The sequence below is a fragment of the Daldinia decipiens genome (assembly GCF_022478715.1).
Source record: "Daldinia decipiens strain CBS 113046 unplaced genomic scaffold F4813scaffold_24, whole genome shotgun sequence".
Lineage (NCBI taxonomy): Eukaryota > Fungi > Ascomycota > Sordariomycetes > Xylariales > Hypoxylaceae > Daldinia > Daldinia decipiens.
This window is the reverse complement of record NW_026054567.1, coordinates 142,906-160,302: the sequence shown is the minus strand read 5'-3', so window position 1 is coordinate 160,302 and position 17,397 is coordinate 142,906. Positions and strand designations below refer to the sequence as shown.

At 46.9% G+C, this 17,397-nt stretch overlaps 5 protein-coding genes across 5 annotated transcripts; 3 read left to right on the top strand and 2 right to left on the bottom strand.

Moving 5' to 3' along the window:
- The first annotated feature begins 3,240 nt into the window (after positions 1-3,240).
- Positions 3,241-4,718, top strand: F4813DRAFT_364580 (uncharacterized protein). Its single transcript, XM_049243828.1, has one exon. The coding sequence runs from the start codon at positions 3,352-3,354 to the stop codon at positions 4,522-4,524; it is 1,173 nt and encodes a 390-aa protein (XP_049098157.1). The 5' UTR covers positions 3,241-3,351; the 3' UTR covers positions 4,525-4,718.
- On the bottom strand, positions 4,716-7,351 carry F4813DRAFT_137497 (putative cytochrome P450). The gene is made up of 7 exons (XM_049238799.1): positions 6,929-7,351; positions 6,425-6,865; positions 5,894-6,247; positions 5,497-5,811; positions 5,251-5,426; positions 5,073-5,192; positions 4,716-4,946 (listed from the first exon to the last, which is right to left on the bottom strand). The coding sequence occupies exons 1-7, from the start codon at positions 7,001-7,003 to the stop codon at positions 4,907-4,909; spliced, it is 1,521 nt and encodes a 506-aa protein (XP_049098156.1). The 5' UTR covers positions 7,004-7,351; the 3' UTR covers positions 4,716-4,906.
- On the bottom strand, positions 7,341-9,414 carry F4813DRAFT_364570 (uncharacterized protein). Its single transcript, XM_049243827.1, has 4 exons — positions 9,189-9,414; positions 8,745-9,072; positions 8,156-8,692; positions 7,341-8,101 (listed from the first exon to the last, which is right to left on the bottom strand). Exons 1-4 carry the CDS (start codon positions 9,207-9,209, stop codon positions 7,701-7,703), a joined length of 1,287 nt encoding a protein of 428 aa, XP_049098155.1. The 5' UTR covers positions 9,210-9,414; the 3' UTR covers positions 7,341-7,700.
- Positions 9,415-9,612: 198 nt separating this feature from the next.
- Positions 9,613-12,357, top strand: F4813DRAFT_137299 (P-loop containing nucleoside triphosphate hydrolase protein). Its single transcript, XM_049238797.1, has 2 exons — positions 9,613-10,133; positions 10,181-12,357. The coding sequence occupies exons 1-2, from the start codon at positions 9,912-9,914 to the stop codon at positions 11,954-11,956; spliced, it is 1,998 nt and encodes a 665-aa protein (XP_049098154.1). The 5' UTR covers positions 9,613-9,911; the 3' UTR covers positions 11,957-12,357.
- A 916-nt stretch (positions 12,358-13,273) lies between these two features.
- F4813DRAFT_137301 (uncharacterized protein) lies at positions 13,274-16,038 on the top strand. Its single transcript, XM_049238798.1, has 3 exons — positions 13,274-13,822; positions 13,877-15,562; positions 15,618-16,038. The coding sequence occupies exons 1-3, from the start codon at positions 13,584-13,586 to the stop codon at positions 15,859-15,861; spliced, it is 2,169 nt and encodes a 722-aa protein (XP_049098153.1). The 5' UTR covers positions 13,274-13,583; the 3' UTR covers positions 15,862-16,038.
- Positions 16,039-17,397: the final 1,359 nt, after the last annotated feature.

Here is a 17,397-nt window from a genome sequence, read left to right as displayed (position 1 = left end):
TTATGAGGACGCGCCCCAGACTTTTAATATGGCGATGGTGACTCCCGTGGAGGGGTAGGGGTAGGTAAGGAAAAGGTAGGAAAGGTAGGAAAGGTACCTTATAGGAAAAATGGAGAATTTCTCACCAGTCGAATAACTTCACGACGTCAAATCCGTAAATCCGTAGGTCCTCGAGCGCCGAGAATCTAGTGTTGACTATTTCCTAGCTCCCAGACACCTAACAACCTTGTAGCCTTGTAACCTTGCAGCTTGCAGATAGGTATGCAGACTATGCGAACTATTCGGGCTACATTCACGTACAGACATATGTACGATATCGTTCGTACGGGTCATCCGAATGTGGATCGAGAGTCTGAAGTCATTGTTTTGAGCTTAGCGAGTGCTGTATCTTATACGTAATGAGCTAATGAGCTAATGAGCTAATGAGCTAATGAGCTAATGAGCTAATGAGTTAACGAGCTTGTTGAGCCCCGTCGAGTGGCCTTTGATGCCAGCTTCTAGGTTAGATTGATAACAGACAAGCTTTTAGAGGGGTCGTCTTTTAAACCAAGTATTTTAGTGGTAGAGTACAATACATACCTATTTACCTAACCTAGGTAAGTACATAGTAGTATGTTTTTAGAGGGAAGTCGGGGCGGACACAACTTTCTCATCCATTCTAGCGGGGCACTAGCACCCGGAGAAGCAACTTCATTGTACCGCATTAACCTAGGTACTTGGGATACTTCACTAGGTTGGTAGTTACCATGTACCTGAATAAACTAAGCTTGACATGTCTACCTACATATATATCATAAATGTCAGCGGAAAAAAAAAATACTTGCCGCGTGATTTAAAACTTGAAAGGGAAAGCCGAGTCGCATCACGTTCAGACGAACCTCTTCACGATCATATAGTCGTGGCGGATTTATACCCCCCGAGCGAATCCTGGCACACGTACAGAGTACCGGATACCTTGGATTTCAGTTGTTCGGGAACGGGCTGCAGCTTAGCCCCACAACTGAGCGATCGATCCACTTTATTCCGTACATCGCAGCTACTTTTTTTCTTCTCCTCTTTCCCATTAACATTTTTGTCCAATCAGATCTCGTATCTTCACCTCGTGGCCCTCGACATCTCATGCACGAGGCTGAGTGAGGATAGCCGGGGTGTGTCTCCGAGCCCGGGGTGAGATCGGCAGGTCCCGGTGCTCCTCCGCCGTCCTCTCCGTCCGTTTTATCACCAGGCCTTTTCGGGTCTCCGACTTATACGTTATATTGAAGTTTTCGGAGAATGACTTGATGCCCTCAAAGTTCCAAGAATCTCAGTAGGCAAATTTCTCAATCAGTTAATGCAGTAGTACATTTCCGAGTTCCAACCTTACTACTCTTAAGTGTACAATTATAATTTATACCTTGCCCAGGCCTTTGAATTAACCATAATGGAACATCATTACAGTCATTTCAAGGTTCCTACCTACTGAACTGAAGGGCAAGAGTACAACTCATCTATAAGCATAGTCAAATATCATTAGGACTAAAGTAAGTTAGAAGGTAGCAAAAGGTATAACCTAGTTCTTCGAGCTTTATGATTTGTGCGTAGCTACGTAAAATGGGCGGGCGTAATTTTATGTATTAAACTTCATGAACCAAATAGAAGAAATCATAGCTGTCACCTTGTCAGCCTTGCAGAGCGGACTGACAGCCATGACAACTATCCCTACAACACGCTTCTTTTAACGGACCTGATCACATTGCTACGAGCCTGAAGTTCATAGTGACTTCTTAAATTACATATCGATACGAGACGGGGACAGTTAAGGATGCTGTGGCTTTAGGATATTAATAAATAAATATTTGTTAACGTCAAGCAGTTGCAAGTTTGCACTGGTCCGTCAGATAGGTAACATAATACAATGAAGGCAATAAATGCAAGTTATCAATATCTTACCAAACGACATCATGTCCATTCCATATGATTAAAGGGGTAGGGACCAGAAGACGTAAAACAGCAAACTCTACAATGCAGAGTTTCGAAAAGGGGCTGGTTGGTCCGGGCACTAAAGTACCTTGGGTAGGTAGGTGCCTATTAAGCTACCGTAAGTTGCAGCCTCGCAGAGGCTATTCGCAACTTTGGCACTCCACCTGACACCTGAAGATATGCAGCACACTTGTAAGGCCTCTCACCAAGGGCAACGAGATGTACCTCCGCAAATACGTACCTACTTAGGAAACAAGACATATATATCTAAATAAACTGCAAACGTTCAGCCGACCCCGCAAAAAGGAAGTATCCCTGGGTGACTGGAGGCTAGAGAAAACTGCACCGTGGTGTCATATGCTGGACCAGTATGCCCGTGACTTGACAGTACGACATTTACAAAGTAGTTTTTCGTAGGTCCTGTGTTCAACACACAGGCCGAGCTTTTTTTGCAATTATTTTTCCCTTTTTTGTACTTTCTTTTTTGCTTTTGTTTTTATTACTACCTACCGCCAACCTCCTTCTTCCCATGTTGCGTATTTCTATTCTGGTATTTTCGGTTTATTTTATAAATATTATATGCTAAATTATTTTTCTTGAAGCAAGTGCATTTTATCTTCATTCTTGAAATCGATGTAGTTAACATGAATAATTTATCAGTGGCTCGACGATATGTGAATCCATATTTCCAGTGGAAGGCCGATGTACCGCCTTTACGTGTGTTCTATCATGTATCCTCCATTCGTACGTAATATTAGAGTATCTATCTTCCATTCATCCTCTTTATATACCTTTCTTCGGGAAATATAGGGGAATACTCGTAGTGTTCACAACCGGTTTGGGGGATACTGCGAATGTATCTGGATAAGAGCCTCACCTGCGACGGCTAGTAGCAGTTATTCAATAAATAATATAAAGAAATAGAGCGAGGCCCTCCCAAGAAACAACGGCAGCACGTCTCCCTAAACAGAATCCAGCAACCATGTTTCCACCCAGTATAAGTGCTGATGAGTGAAATAGAAACAGACATCTCTAACAAATACCTAATGAGCATATTGATACGACCTAGCCCCAGGGAGATCGTCTAGAGGGATCAGGCTGGAGGTATTAACAGGCTCCCATATAAATTAGTTATTCAGCAAGTAGCTCTAAATATAGATAGAGCTGACAAAATGCTTGAAGTAAAGATCTGACTACGTCTCGTAAGGCATCAGCGTATTCACATCCAATGAAGATACACAGCCAAGCAGTAGCGCAGCATTGGCGTAGCTTCAATCACCCCACCCACCAATAGGCAGCTAAGTATTATTCCTATATATATAATATAATATAAGTCTATTCATCGAGAACTAACTACAGCATATCAGACTGCCCCTAAACCTCAATCTCGAAATGCCTATCACACTTCGAACCGCTGCCCATCCTGCTCGAGCTTGGAAAAAGAGCAATGCGGCGGCATCGCCCACAGAACTCCTGCAAGGCTCTTGTCCAACTGACTACCGCCGCTGCAAGCAACTAGTCCAGTCCTCCATCCAAATCCCAGAAGACGCCCAAGTTTTCGCGTCTTCCAACGGCTTCGTCCGGGCCGTCTACCAGGCCTACAGCAACCATTACCACCTGAAAATCCGCCCGGAAGACGTCTGGTTTTCCATCATCGCCCAGCTAAGCACGCACATCAACGCCCACGCCGAGGAGCTGCGGCCGTTCTTCGTCGCGCACGAGGGCCAGAAGGAGCTGGAGGTCGTCGAGGTGGGAACCATCACCAGCGTGGACTTCGGCAAGCTGGCGATCCGAATGACCGACGAGATCAGAAAGAACGTCGTCGATCCGGATTTGACGGCGTGGATCATGCCGGACTTTACTACGACGACGCACACCGACACGGTGACGGCCGCGGTTCTTATGATGGGCGCCCTGCAGAAGTATTTCAAGTATTTCTCTCTTCTAACTTGCGGCATACCCTCCGTGACTCTCCTCGGCGAGAGAGAGGACTGGGTTAAGATCCGGCGTCGTCTGGAGTATTTGCCCCGACTAGGAGAAGAGCCGGCACACTTCGCACGCCTTTTGACCGCGGTCCTCGACTACTTTGTTCGCTCATTTGACGAGCCGACCAGTCCCGAGGTGCTGTCTTTCTGGTCCAGGGTAGCTGACCGGCAAGGCGGCTCGGGCGTCGAGTATCTTTCGGGATGGATAACTGCTTTTACGTTCTGGAAGGTTGACGGGGAATGCATGTACACTTTACCGCAGATTCCTTTTGAGTCGTATACACCAGACACATACGGTTGTAATCTCGATGGTACTTTGTTTCATATTATCGACATGTCTGATATACCGGACGCCTTCTCCTCGGTCCCGCTTACGGTAAATGACAATGGAGTTATACATAATACGAGATTAGTAGCTGGTTCTATCGGAATGGCGGTCTCTAGTAGCGGGGAACTACTCGAGTCGGAATCCTCATACTTCAAAACCGGGAGGCCCGAACTTAGCGACAAGACGGGCCCAGATACACTCCAACCCGTTTCCGGTTGGTGGATGTATGAGCTTGTAGAAGGGGCCGAATAACTTATGTAGTAGGTATGTACCTATATGAAAAGGATAACAGTCGAGGCTTAAGAAACGGGGGGTTTTCATTTATTAATCCGGTTTTATTTATAACCCCCTTACAAATATAATCACGTCGCTATAAGAGGAGTTTTACACTATTTGACTATATTTAAAAAGACCATACTTCTATACGCAGATATCTACATAAGAAATGGTGGCTGATTGCTGCGATGATGGATGCGGTAAACGTGAAAAGGCGTGAATTCCGGACCACCCATAACCATAACCATCCCATACAAATACCCAAAGTGACATATGCACTTGTCTGCTTACGCCTAGAGAACCACAACCCGAGTGTTGTCTCCCTATAGCTTTATATATAAGGTGTAGTATGTGTAGGCTACCGTTTAACTGGTGTTAGGGTTACGTTCAGGGGAATCCTATATATACCCCAGGCAATATTAGAAATAGCTCTATATATAGCTAGGGCCAATAGCTCTCTCTCTCTCTCTCTCACACATTGCGATTTTTAATTTGAAGAAATGTAAATAGATCCGTGGACTAACCTGTCCCAAAGGAAGAACGTATTCTGCCGCTCAATCCACCGCTGGCTGTCTTCCGAAAGCTTCATGTCGAATTCAAAGATGATGCGGGCTAAGATCAGACGCATCTCGGTATATGCGAGACTTTGTGTGAAAAGATGTTGGTTAATATGATCGACGAGGGAGTCAAGGGTAGCCATACTTGCGTCCAATGCAGTTCCTCGGACCCACGCTGAAGGCCTGCAACGAGTCAAGTTTATTGCCTGCTTTTGCAGCCTCCTCTGGAGTATCTAAGAACCGCTCAGGCCGGAACTCCCAAGGGTCTTTCCAGTTTTCCTTGCTATGATTGATCGACCACTGTTGGACCTCGACGAATGTCTATGCTGATATAAGTTTCTTCCTGGCAATAAATTCACGAGTGATTGTAGATTTCGGAACAGCTACTTACACCTTCGGGAACATAACGACCGGCAACGTTTTCACCACCAGGGGGCACTGTCCTAACCAGGCCCGAGGCAACTGGGGGGTAAAGTCGCAGTGCTTCATTCAGGACCGCGAGCATGTAATACAGCTTGTTGACCGAAGTGATTGTGATTTCATCGGCGCTTTTGAACGACGAGCGGACTTCCTGCTGGAGCTTTTCGAGGATATCTGGGTGAGATAGTAAGAGGGCGGTGGCGCCAGATAGGGTCGTTGCTGTCGTCTCAGATCCAGCTATCACAAGAATGAATGCGTTTGAAGACAACATCTCGAATGAGAGATTCTAAATGAGAAGATGGAGTTAGCACTTATAACATCAAAATTTCAAAATTTCAAGCTTATGATGGGAAGAAGTATAACTATACCCACTCCTCACGTTTCTTCAGCACGCCCTCGAAGAGGTCATCGCGCTCTCCTTTCATAGCGAGTCGTGTAGCCAGCATGTCTTTAGTGTATTGTCGTGCCTTTTTAGGAGAGCTTCCAAACTTGAATATTATCTGCACAAGTTCGCCCAGGCCAACGTATGTCAAAGCGATCATCATAGCGCCGAAGTGCACACTTTTGAAGATGGATTCGATCCAGGGATGGTAGTCGATGTTCTCAAGACAGTGGAATGACTGTCCAAAAACAAGATCGCCTACGACATCGAAGGTGGTCCAGTTATACCAAGCCTCGATGTTCAGTTTCTTCTTCTCGTTCTCACATTCCTCGTGCAGCCTCTAGGTTAGATGTGTGTTAGTTGTCTTCAATTAAAGGGGTAGTTTAAATATAGGATCTGTCTGTCAACGAGAATAGAATGTAACACTTTCGCCTTCTACCTTAAGAGTAGAGCAACCTGAAGGCCACATAGCTCCTTAGATATAATAGAGAACCTCTAGGGTTCCTAGGCTACTTACGCTGATTAAAAGGTCAATATACTTCCCAATCGTTGGTTCCTGCTCGCGCATCGCACTATCCGAGAACCCGTGAGAAAGGGCGCGGCGGAACTTGGAGTGATCATCGCGGTCCATATTCAAGATCGTGCTGGGCCTACTGCGAACCGCCTTAGCGAAACTATGCGCCTTCGACATCTCATTCATGCTACTTTCGCTACCGATTCGATGACCATAGATATCCTTCCACGCTTTCGGATCCGTATAGGAAAGGTGATTCGGCCCGATACGAACGACAGATCCATATTCGTCGTGAAGTTTCTGAACGAAAATGGCCTGAGAGCCGGTGGCAAACTTGAGAGCCCATGGTATTCGGGATGCTCTGTATAACGTCGGCCCGGGATAGTCACGGAGCGGGTGAAAGTAAAGATTATAGACGATTATCGTTATTTCGAATATGATCAGCTGTGCCGTATCATCTTATTAGCTATTATTAGGCAGGCATAGTCATACCTGTTCGGAACGTACCACGATGGCTGCGAGTATGGCAAATTTTGCAGCGTTGGTTTTCCCAATCTCTAACGACTCCAATAACCTCGACATGATTATATCTTATATCTTATATAAGATATACTACTATTCCTGTCTACAAATGAGGGAAGGGGGCATGCGATAAATGGCGAATTACGTATTTATATAAAATGTTCGGACCCCTAGGCATCCGTAAGGTCTTCCTACGTACCTATTATACTACAGACCTTTCCTGGAGCCATTTCAATGCGGGGCTGAGTCGCAATTTCGTGTAGGTAGTGTACAGAGTAAGACGTACAGGTATAGTAGTATCGGATACTTTTTGCTACCCGTAGGAGCGTTGCCGGGCTGTCTATATTCCCGTACTAAGACAGTGACGCGATGATATGCGGTGAATAATCCCGTCTTGCATAGAACTAAAGGAGACATATTGCTATAATGCTAGGGTATAATACGGATACGAATATATGCTGTACATTTAGCCAATTAAACCTTTGCTATCTGTGTCTCGTTACTATTACCTGTAGTCTGGTAGGATCGCCGCCGTCCTGTCTAAGGTAGGTATTCAACTCGGGAACCGGGTTTCGGGTTTCACACGGAAAGGAAATAGAGAACAAATCGGAATAGAACAAATCGGAAATGCTGATGTAAAGGCCAATGAATAGCACAGCCTAGCTGCGTACGGCGCAATCAAGCCGCGTCACTCAACATTACCCTATTTCTACCGCTAAATGTGTAGGCAGTAATCGTATTCTAACCCATCTCTCACTTAATCCTTACCACCACTGGTCTTCTTTCCAGAACCCCCGACCAAGCTATCAGCCATAGCATCTGCTGTAGCTTGCTTGAGCTTTTCGCTGTCTTCCATCTTGATCCCTCCGCCGTTCTTTTCCTTCGCGTCTTTCTCGTCCTCGCTGTCGCCGAGGCTAAAGGGATCGTTGTCTGTAATCGGGTCGGGTTCAATTGTAGACAAAGGCTGCCATTTGCTCTGCTTGCCAGGAGGGGGGGTTGCGCTGCTGTCTTTGGGCGGAATTCTTGGGGAGGCATTATATTGATCAATGTCTTCGACTCCCTCCTTAAAGGCAACCTTGCGACCTTCAGGTTTAGGAGATGTAGATGGCGGTGGTCTGTAGAGACTTGGGTTGCCTGATGGACGTTCCTGAGATGGCCCTATGTTGGTGTTAACTGCGGTTTTTTTATATAGTATAATCAAGTATCACTCACTACCATCCGGATGAAGCCTCATCCCTGCGAAGTCGTCGCTGAGAACTTGTGGGTCGGCGTCGTAGCGATCGTAATCGGCACTTCTTCGCGAACCTTCTCCACTACGTCTACCGAAACCCTGGCGTTGATGCTTAGAAGGCTGTGTCTCGTCCTCATTCTCATCATACTCGCCGTCAATCTTCTTCTTTAAGTTAGTAAACCAGGAGTTGACCTTTGTCTGGGTCTCGATGAATCCTTTGCGAAGGTTTTCCTTAATGACAGGCAGGTCATCATCAATGAAGCTGTGGTCTCGGTCGTACATCTCGTTGGGCTTCAGACCTGTTGCTTGTCGGCGATACTGGCCACCGGGGCCTTGATTTGTCGACCTCGCTTCGTAGGCACCAACATTTTCGTAGTATTGGGTAAGCTCTCGGGCGTAGAGCTCGTCGGCCTCTATTTGCGACATAGGACTTCTAGCCCCGGTAGGTCGCGGAGGTTGAGGCGGAGGGGCAGCCTCGCGCTCGGGTTCGTTCTGGACAGCATCCGGATCGCTCATAGCTTCATTTACGATTAATATACCGGCTCGGTTCTTCAGCAGCACTACACATACCTAATAGAGCATTGAAAGCAGGATCGATCTGGCCACCACTCGCGATCAAAACGGCTTTGATGACCGGCAACTCAATGCCCGGAAAGGCCTCTTTGAGAATTAATTCATTCTTTTGTTGCTCGGTAACTGGCCGAGGAGGCTTGGGCGGTGCGGTTTCTTCGCTGGCTGTGGGTGGGTTGGCGGCAGTCGAGGTCGAAGTCGAGGTTGCGCTCGCGGTCGTCTGATGGACATTATCATCGCCAAGGATGCCCGTCTCTTGAATATCATCGTCGTCCATTTCAAACGGGCGTACAGTAGTCGGAGATTCAGGCGCTGGATTAGCCTTGCTCTATGATTAATAGGTACGATGTTAGCGAATGAAGTCCTCGTTGAGAGAGGACTCGTTGAGAATAAAAATGCGGGACATTGCATTAAATTCGGCAACAGGTTCGCATGGCAACTTACGGTATCAGTTGGGGCCGACATGTTGATCAAGTGGACACAGGCGAGATAAGTAAAATAGGAGGTTGATATGAATTAACGAATGATTATTGATAGAATATAGCAAAATGGAGTTATCGTTGCAGAAGTAAAAGAGGATCGAAATCGTTTGTTTGCCTAATTAGGCACAGCTAAGGTAAAACAGGAGAGTTAGAGATATGCTCATGCGCATTGCCTACCTGGGTACACTATGTATATTATGTTATGTACCTCTAATATCTCGGCGGCCTGAGGGGCAAAAGGTGAGTTGCGACGCGGATGACGTTCCCCGCCACAGGCCACAGGGCTGAGTGACAGTGAATACCTAGGTACTTACACATGTATTAGATACTGCGCCACAGGTCTTACGCAGTTGCGTGGGTGATAATTGAACCTACCTAGAGGTAAACTCTAACCTAACCTAATCACATGCGTGTACTTGATACTATTATACATACCATTGGCTCTTTAGCTTGAAGCATCTTTAAAACATAAAGAAATAATGTTTTGATATCTGGTAAACTCAAAAAATGTAAGCATTCCGAGACTAGTTTGGTTATCGAACTACGTATGTAGATCCTAAACTACCTCCAAGACAAAGTCTGGGATGCACGTTCAACAGGTGTTTTCAAGTACACAAGCTTTACATTTAGAAACGTGGTGAAGCGACAAATCAGTATCACTTTCAAAAAGAAAACCCTATTCGACATGGCAGACTTTGACCTCAACTCAACATTTATCCCTGCTCTCCATAAGCCTTCGGCCTTACTACCCATTGCCAAGCATCACGATAGCTTACTCTACCTCATCGAGAAAAACCCAGTAACAATCGTTGTTGGGCACACAGGTTCTGGTAAAACCACACAGATACCGCAGTTCCTCGAGCACGCGGGATGGTGCTCTGACGGTAAGATAGTTGGTGTTACTCAGGTATGATTCCTTGCTTCTTCCTATGAATCTATGCCTAACTTAACCAGCCCAGAAGAGTTGCTGCTACAACGGTTGCAATCAGAGTAGCCGAGGAATATGGCTGTGAGTTGGGAAAAGAGGTGGGCTATTCGATTAGATTCGAGGATGTGACTTCTGCTGCAACTCGAATTAAATTCTTAACGGATGGGTTACTAATTCGAGAAGCTCTGGTCGACCCATTGCTATCGCGTTACTCCGTCATCATGGTTGATGAAGCCCATGAGAGGTCTATAAGCACGGATATTCTCCTTGGTCTTCTTAAGAAGATACGGAAGCGAAGACCAGAGCTACGCATTATTATTAGTAGCGCTACCCTTCAAGCGGAAGACTTTCTCAGCTTCTTCTCCCAGCAGTCCGATAACCAGGGACCTCCCGATGGCGAAAAGAATGAGATAGGCTCAATAATTAGCCTTGAAGGTAGGATGTATCCTGTAGATGTTCTCTATTTAGAGTCGCCCGCGGAAGACTACGTTGAAAAGGCGATATCTACAATTTTCGACATTCATACCAAAGAGCCAGAAGGCGACATTCTTGTCTTTATGACTGGTCGCGAAGAGATTGATACAGCTGTTCAAGCCATTGCGGAACGAGCAGCCCAACTTCCGCCAACCGCTCAATCAATCGCTGCTCTTCCATTATATGCAGGGTTATCAACAGAGCAACAAATGCTAGTATTCGATAGTGCGCCTGAAAACACAAGAAAAGTCATAATCTCGACTAATATCGCGGAAGCATCCGTCACAATCGACGGTATTGTCTATGTTATTGATTCGGGCTTTGTCAAGCTAAGAGCCTTCGATGCTAAGACTGGCATCGAGTCTTTAACAGCGACACCTGTCTCGAAGGCGGCAGCACAGCAGCGGGCGGGAAGGGCTGGACGCACAAAGCCGGGGAAATGTTTTCGGCTTTACACTGAAAAGGCTTTTCAGGCCTTACCTGATGCAAACATCCCGGAAATACAAAGGTCTAACCTCGCACCATTTATCTTGCAACTGAAGGCGCTTGGTATTGATAACGTCGTGCGCTTCGACTATCTGACACCACCACCAGCGGAACTTATGGCCAAAGCAACAGAACTGCTTTTTGCCTTAGGTGCTCTGGATGAATACGCTAAGCTTACAAAACCATTGGGTATGCGGATGGCGGAGCTTGCGGTAGAGCCCATGATGGCGAAAACCCTATTGACAGCCTCATCGTTTGGCTGTCTTAGCGAAATTCTTACAATCGCGGCGATGGCAACCATTAGCGGTTCCGTATGGATCCAGAGGGAGGGGGGAAAGAAGCTGACAGAGTCCTCACGACGGAAATTCGCTGCAGAAGAAGGTGATCACTTGACGCTTCTAAATGTCTACCAAGCATTTGTAACGAAGGGCAAGAAAGAGTCCAAGTTTTGTCACGAAAACCATCTCAATTTTAAAGCTATGACCCGCGCCGTAAGTATCAGAGCGCAACTGAAACGCTACCTGGAACGGTTTGGAATAGCAGTAGACGAGAGCCTCAAGACGTCAGCGGCCAACAAAGGGGAGCAGATTCGACGATGTCTGACGACGGGATATTTTGCCCACGCGGCCAGGATGCAACCCGATGGAAGCTTCCGCAATGTTGAAGGTGGAACAACACTCTATGCGCATCCTAGCTCTTTAATGTTCAACCGCAAAGCTGATTGGGTAATTTTCCACGAGGTTATGGAAACTGGCAGCAAGATATTTATTCGCGATATCAGCAAAATCGAGAAGGAGTGGCTTCTGGAGTATGCGTCGGGATACTACCAAGTCAAGTCATGAGGGGTTACGAGAATAGACAATTGACACAATTGACCTGGTATATTTCGACAACGAGGTCTATTGCAGCCAAGGCCATCGTGCTCCCAAGTTGGAAGGCTAGGTATTCTAATGATATCCACCTCCCTATCCAAGACAGGTAGTTGAGGTCTGCTCGTTAAAGAGAAGCAAGCTATGAAACAATATTGCAGTCGAACCCATTGAGGCTGAGACGCAAATAGCCAATCGCCAGGGATGGTTTCAAAAAGAAACAAGCTTCTCGTTAGATTGGTGGCACTTCCAGGTTAGCTGCACTGGCTAAGCTTCAATCAGGTAATTCCCGGATTTATGGGATTTTCCTTGATTACTATTAATCGACCGACCTACCTCGACAGGTTCGAGCAGGTGGGTGCATGTTACCTTAGGATCGAATCTGGAGCCGTCTGACGAACCACTTGAACCTATTTATGTATAACGGATGCATGCCGTTACCAATAGGATCGATTAAATGGTATGGTTAATTGAGAACCATTGTCCGACGCAATAGTTTCTATTCATAGGTAATCAATCAATTTACTTGTCGACAATGTATTATGTTATTCGAGTCTCTTACACAACCTTGAAATTAACAAACAGGCTGTCTTTTCATTTCGGCCAGATACAAGCTGGCTAAAGAATCTACATGGTCAAGGTAAAGGGGAAGATAGCGGAGGCCGCCAGGGCTGATTGGAACGATTTAAGCAACGCAACCAAGTTTAACCAACTTGCCCAAAAAGGGGGGAGCTAATTGGATCAGCTCTCTTTCGGACTAGGGTAGCTTTAACCCATGTCCTCCTATCATTCTGCAGAACTGTGGGTCCTGATTGGATGGTCTTTCTGTTCCTGCATTAGTCTCCCTGCTCCTATCAGGGACTGCACAGTGCTGTACTACAGACCCGTCACAGTCAGTTGCATGTGGCAGCCCACTGGCTTGCGTCTTCCCTCCGTTCCCTCTAGCAAATGTTTGCCCTGTCCGGTGGCTTACCAGTAGTCATGACGGACAGTGCCCTTTATTATGCCGGTTGGAATTCATCCCCATCTAAAGCTGCACAGTACCGCACCTAACGTACCGCCAGTCCCCACAACCCCTTCATTCATTTCCGCCATATTAATTTTCATTCGTTGGTTCCCCTGATCCTGGTCAACCAAAAGAGACTCTGCATTTGTATTCGCTTCTTTTGTCTCTTTCGCTTCTGCTCTTTCTCTCCTTCATCCTATTCACCCCAACACCTAATACAGGAGTCCCTCGACAATCGGTCAACCTGACCTAACTGCCTGCGGGCGTGCCATTCCTTAATAATAGCTAACTTCGAGTCATTCATTTGTGCCCGATCACAAGTCATTCGTCATTCTTTCCGATCTTGCGTTACCCGGGCAATTAGTGTTGAGACATCGATTTCGTAGAATAATATTCGATTCCAGCATAGTGGGTAGGACTTTTGATTTAAACGGCGCTTCTTTCAGCTTTCGACGACGACTATCCCGAATACCGCTTTGGCATGAGCCTAAAATCACGTTAGGTTTGATCGATATCGGCTTTAATATACCTGCCTAGCTCCATCTAGCTTTAGGTGAACATTAAGAGAAGGGATTGAGAGTGAAGTTGGACACTATGGCGGGGCACCACAATCACGACAGTGGTCGTGGTCATGGCCACGGACACCACCATTTCCATATAAGGGGATTGCCATTGGAGGCAGAGCAGCCTGGTCGACTGGAGACTGGACAAGGGAATAGCAACACGGTTCTCACCGGGACAAATACGATTGCTCAACTCTTCCCGAGAGTGAATGATCTTGATGAAAAGCCGGTTGGTGGCTCGATGACTCTTCCGATCATCCTAGGTATTTGGTGAGGATCAATATTCTCTGGTTCAGCTTTGGATATGACTAACGAATTCCATAGCATTCCAGTAGGACTTGCACTTTCCGTCCTGCTTTATTTACACTACCGAACAACCGTAAGGCAAAGGAAAGAGGATGAGACGGACAAGTACAAGTCGATGGACTTTGGTCTCGAGGGTAGTTTGCCCGGCAAAGCGGGTAAAAGGCGAAGTGCCTTCTTCGCAAAGGAGAAGGACCCGAGTCACAAAATGCAACTTTCTATGGATATGAATCTGTCAAGTCCTTACCTTCTTCCGCCCAATCTACAGAACTCCCGGGAATCACTTGCGAGGAGCCTCAACCAAACTGAAGATCCTTATCGACCTGTTACCAGCTATGGCGCCAGTGATGCGGGTTCTTTACGCACCGTTCAGAAAGGACCTGATAGGAGTTCAGGACCCGGACAGAGACTCGGTATTAACACGGCCGGCGATATCTCTACCCGCCAAAAGGGGCTACCTTCATCTCCATCTCCTCTTCAGCCAGTGCCTCCTGCTGCGAAGCGATCATCGGGTCGTGAATCGGCAGAGAAGCAACCTGCCCTCCCGGTTAAGAATGAATTCCGCTTCGTCAATGATGCCACAACTGTCGCCAAGGTCCCCGAGATTCAGGAGCCGGCAGCAGCAGCTTCGCGTGTTTCTAACGGCTCCGTTAACGCTGTCGGATCTGCGACTACTATGAACTCTGTTGCTAAGCCGAAGCCCGGCGCCCAAGGTTTAGGTATTATAGATAACTCACCAAGGGATACCAGCTCGTTTCCAGCAGGAGCGCGACCGCCAAGGAACGAATCGCTTGCTGCCGCATCTAATGTCGCTAGCGACTACGAGGATTACACAGCTCATTTCCAGATCGGCGATGCCGATGATGATGTAACGGGTAACAGCGACCGACACATGCAGCCACGTATAAACGAGCCTGTGCACCCACTTTCCGCTGGATTGGGCGTGCCCGGCCAGGATAACCGTAGGCTATCTGTTGGGTTCCGTCCTCTTCCACCGGATGACTTCCTCGAGTCGGAAGATCCCGAGTTCAGAGCCAACAGGATTCGTTCATTCTACAAAGAGTACTTTGAGGAGACGAAGACTGATTCCGGAAAACCACCACCCATTCCCCAGCAACCACAGAAAGCAACCTACTATGATGATTACGATGCAAACTATCTCGGTGATACCGCATTTTTTGATCCCGACAGCAATGCATTCGTTATGCCTTACGCGCAACCTGTTACTCGCCGTGCCATGACTCCCCCTCCGAGCAACCGACGACCGATGCCAGGACCAGGACCCCGTGGACCACCCGGCCCGCGTGGTCCTGGCCACGGCCCTCACGGAAGTATGAACATGCCCGGTGGACCTCGTGGCAGACCCAGGGCTGGCTCTACACAATCAACTGGTAGATGGGCAGCGATGAGCCCGCGTCCGGATTCGTCAGCCTCCAACCGCATGGCAGGTAATGGAGTGGGTGGCAAACCGCGAAAGCCGATGCCCCCTCCTGCTGCGCTTAACACATTGCCTACGCCTTCCAAATTGAGGGATGACTCTTTTGCCATTATGGGTTCTATCGAATTTGCTCCTCCCCCTTCTTTTAAGGACATCGCAGCTGGTCGGTCGCAGAGTCCTGTTGGTGAACGTAAACCTTACGTCCTGAATACGCCAATCCACTCGCCGCTAGTAAGCGCTTTCGACGACACACCAGCGTTACCCAGCCCGTAAGTTAATTCTTAGTGATACTTTTGCAAGCTAAATACTAACATAAATCTTAAGTCACTTGTTGCGTAAATCGGGAACATTCACTGCTCTCGATTTCGCCCCCCCGCGTCGGTTCAAGAATGCCGACACGGCGAGCGACGCGGGTAGTGTTGTTAGCAACCATAGCGGTATTTCGTCTACTAACCTAAGCGCCATCCGCGGCGGTGCTGGCAGAGTCAGTCGTTTGCCAGGAGACACCGTTTTCACACAACAGGCGATGGGCAATACTCTGAAGCCATCGTGGAACATGAGGGACTAGAGCGACTAATGAATATAAGGCTTGATAATACAGTCAGAACTTAGAAGGCGGCAAAAGCCAGCTGTCTTGTATATCTGATCAAATATGTACTGTTAATGCCGTTTCTCTCCCAGTCGTGGAGTAATTTGGAAAGCAATCATGATCGGCGAAGCATTTTACCTTGCATGGCGGAAACATATAGAAGGGATCGGTGCAGTTATTACCGACAGATACCTAGGGATTTTTGCTTATTGATTTTATTTAACAAGATTATTACTTAAATGGTGTGGCTAGTTTTTTTGTTGTAGGCGTTGCATAATAGTTCTTGTTAACCCGTCTTTTGCTAGTATACCTAACCTATACCGTGTTATAATATGGATTTTACTTCTATCATTTTGCTAGGTAGGTGTATCTGGAGAGAGATCGTGTTGTGTTCGTGGATATATAAAATCCTACGCCATATCGTTCTACGTTGTTGTTTTCAGCCTCTTGACTTGGCGGTTAGGTTAGAAACATGGATGTACGTACTTTACTCTCGGCGTCCGAAGATCGTCTGAGGTAACGTTTCGTCCGTGGCGGCTCTCCTGTGTACTTAACGATATTAGTTGGCGCTTACTCTGACAGTGGCGCACGGGGATCCCATCGCGGCGTTTCGTATGGGAGCGCGTCGATCTACGGTGTACAAATATGTACATATGTATGTATTATTTAGATCCATCTAACGTAGCTGACGACGTACCTATTTATAAATAAGTAAGTAAATCCTTGGGTTAGGTAGGTAGATGAGAAATCGTAGTGAGATACCTAACCTAGATATTGTTGATCTTTTGCTCTCCGCATGGGATCGCAGATCGGATTTGTGGAGGGCATTTCCTGAGATGGTAAAGCTGGTTAGGTACCTAACATACACACTTAAGTACCTAAGGTTCGCACGTTGCCGGCTGTCGGGTCAGATCGTCATAGATGGGCTAAGGTGGGCCAATTACCGTCTAGGCTTATGTGGATTGGATTTTTTTTGGCTGCGGTAGACATGACGTTGGAGGGAAACTATAAATCGGGTGTTATATGTTATATGTCCAAGGGACATCGACTTGGAAGCAGGAATTGCTTCTGCTGCTATGGCTGGAACGGGGTTGTAAGTCCGTCCGATGGGTCACTGTTGACGTTCTAATGATGTGTCGTTAATTACTTAGCACTGTTTTTTCCAAAGTCGGAAATGGAGGCTAAATAAAGATTACCGTATGGTATGGGGCTATATAATGGATTGAGGATATTGAATGGAGGGTTGTGTTGCATACATGATGCTGGGGTCGAGGCTGTGCCCTACGTAGAAGCTGCGGAGCTTACAGATGCAGAGCTTACAGAGGTAGAGGTAGGCTGGGGATGGGCTTGTCTTATAGAAGAACGTATGCCATCGTACAATAGTGATATGTGCAGTATGTGAGGCTATTTGATTAGAGATAATGGTCTCTTCATCGGTGCGATATTAAATTGCGTAGCCCATAATCTGTATAGAAGTGAGTATTTTCTCGTATGCTACAGGTGAGAAATAGGGCT

What these genes read in the sequence shown, in the direction of transcription:
- F4813DRAFT_364580 (XM_049243828.1), top strand. Translation starts at nt 3,352, where the DNA reads ATGCCTATCACACTTCGAACCGCTGCCCATCCTGCTCGAGCTTGGAAA.
- F4813DRAFT_137497 (XM_049238799.1), bottom strand. Translation starts at nt 7,003, where the DNA reads ATGTCGAGGTTATTGGAGTCGTTAGAGATTGGGAAAACCAACGCTGCA. An exon ending in CCATACTCGCAGCCATCGTG is followed by an intron (nt 6,866 to 6,928) that starts GTACGTTCCGAA and finishes GATACGGCACAG; the next exon opens with CTGATCATATTCGAAATAAC. An exon ending in GTCGTTATGTTCCCGAAGGT is followed by an intron (nt 5,427 to 5,496) that starts GTAAGTAGCTGT and finishes ATATCAGCATAG; the next exon opens with ACATTCGTCGAGGTCCAACA.
- F4813DRAFT_364570 (XM_049243827.1), bottom strand. Translation starts at nt 9,209, where the DNA reads ATGTCGGCCCCAACTGATACC. An exon ending in TGTCGGCCCCAACTGATACC is followed by an intron (nt 9,073 to 9,188) that starts GTAAGTTGCCAT and finishes TATTAATCATAG; the next exon opens with AGCAAGGCTAATCCAGCGCC. An exon ending in TGCTTTCAATGCTCTATTAG is followed by an intron (nt 8,693 to 8,744) that starts GTATGTGTAGTG and finishes TCGTAAATGAAG; the next exon opens with CTATGAGCGATCCGGATGCT.
- F4813DRAFT_137299 (XM_049238797.1), top strand. Translation starts at nt 9,912, where the DNA reads ATGGCAGACTTTGACCTCAACTCAACATTTATCCCTGCTCTCCATAAG. An exon ending in AGATAGTTGGTGTTACTCAG is followed by an intron (nt 10,134 to 10,180) that starts GTATGATTCCTT and finishes TAACTTAACCAG; the next exon opens with CCCAGAAGAGTTGCTGCTAC.
- F4813DRAFT_137301 (XM_049238798.1), top strand. Translation starts at nt 13,584, where the DNA reads ATGGCGGGGCACCACAATCACGACAGTGGTCGTGGTCATGGCCACGGA. An exon ending in CCGATCATCCTAGGTATTTG is followed by an intron (nt 13,823 to 13,876) that starts GTGAGGATCAAT and finishes CGAATTCCATAG; the next exon opens with CATTCCAGTAGGACTTGCAC. An exon ending in ACACCAGCGTTACCCAGCCC is followed by an intron (nt 15,563 to 15,617) that starts GTAAGTTAATTC and finishes ATAAATCTTAAG; the next exon opens with TCACTTGTTGCGTAAATCGG.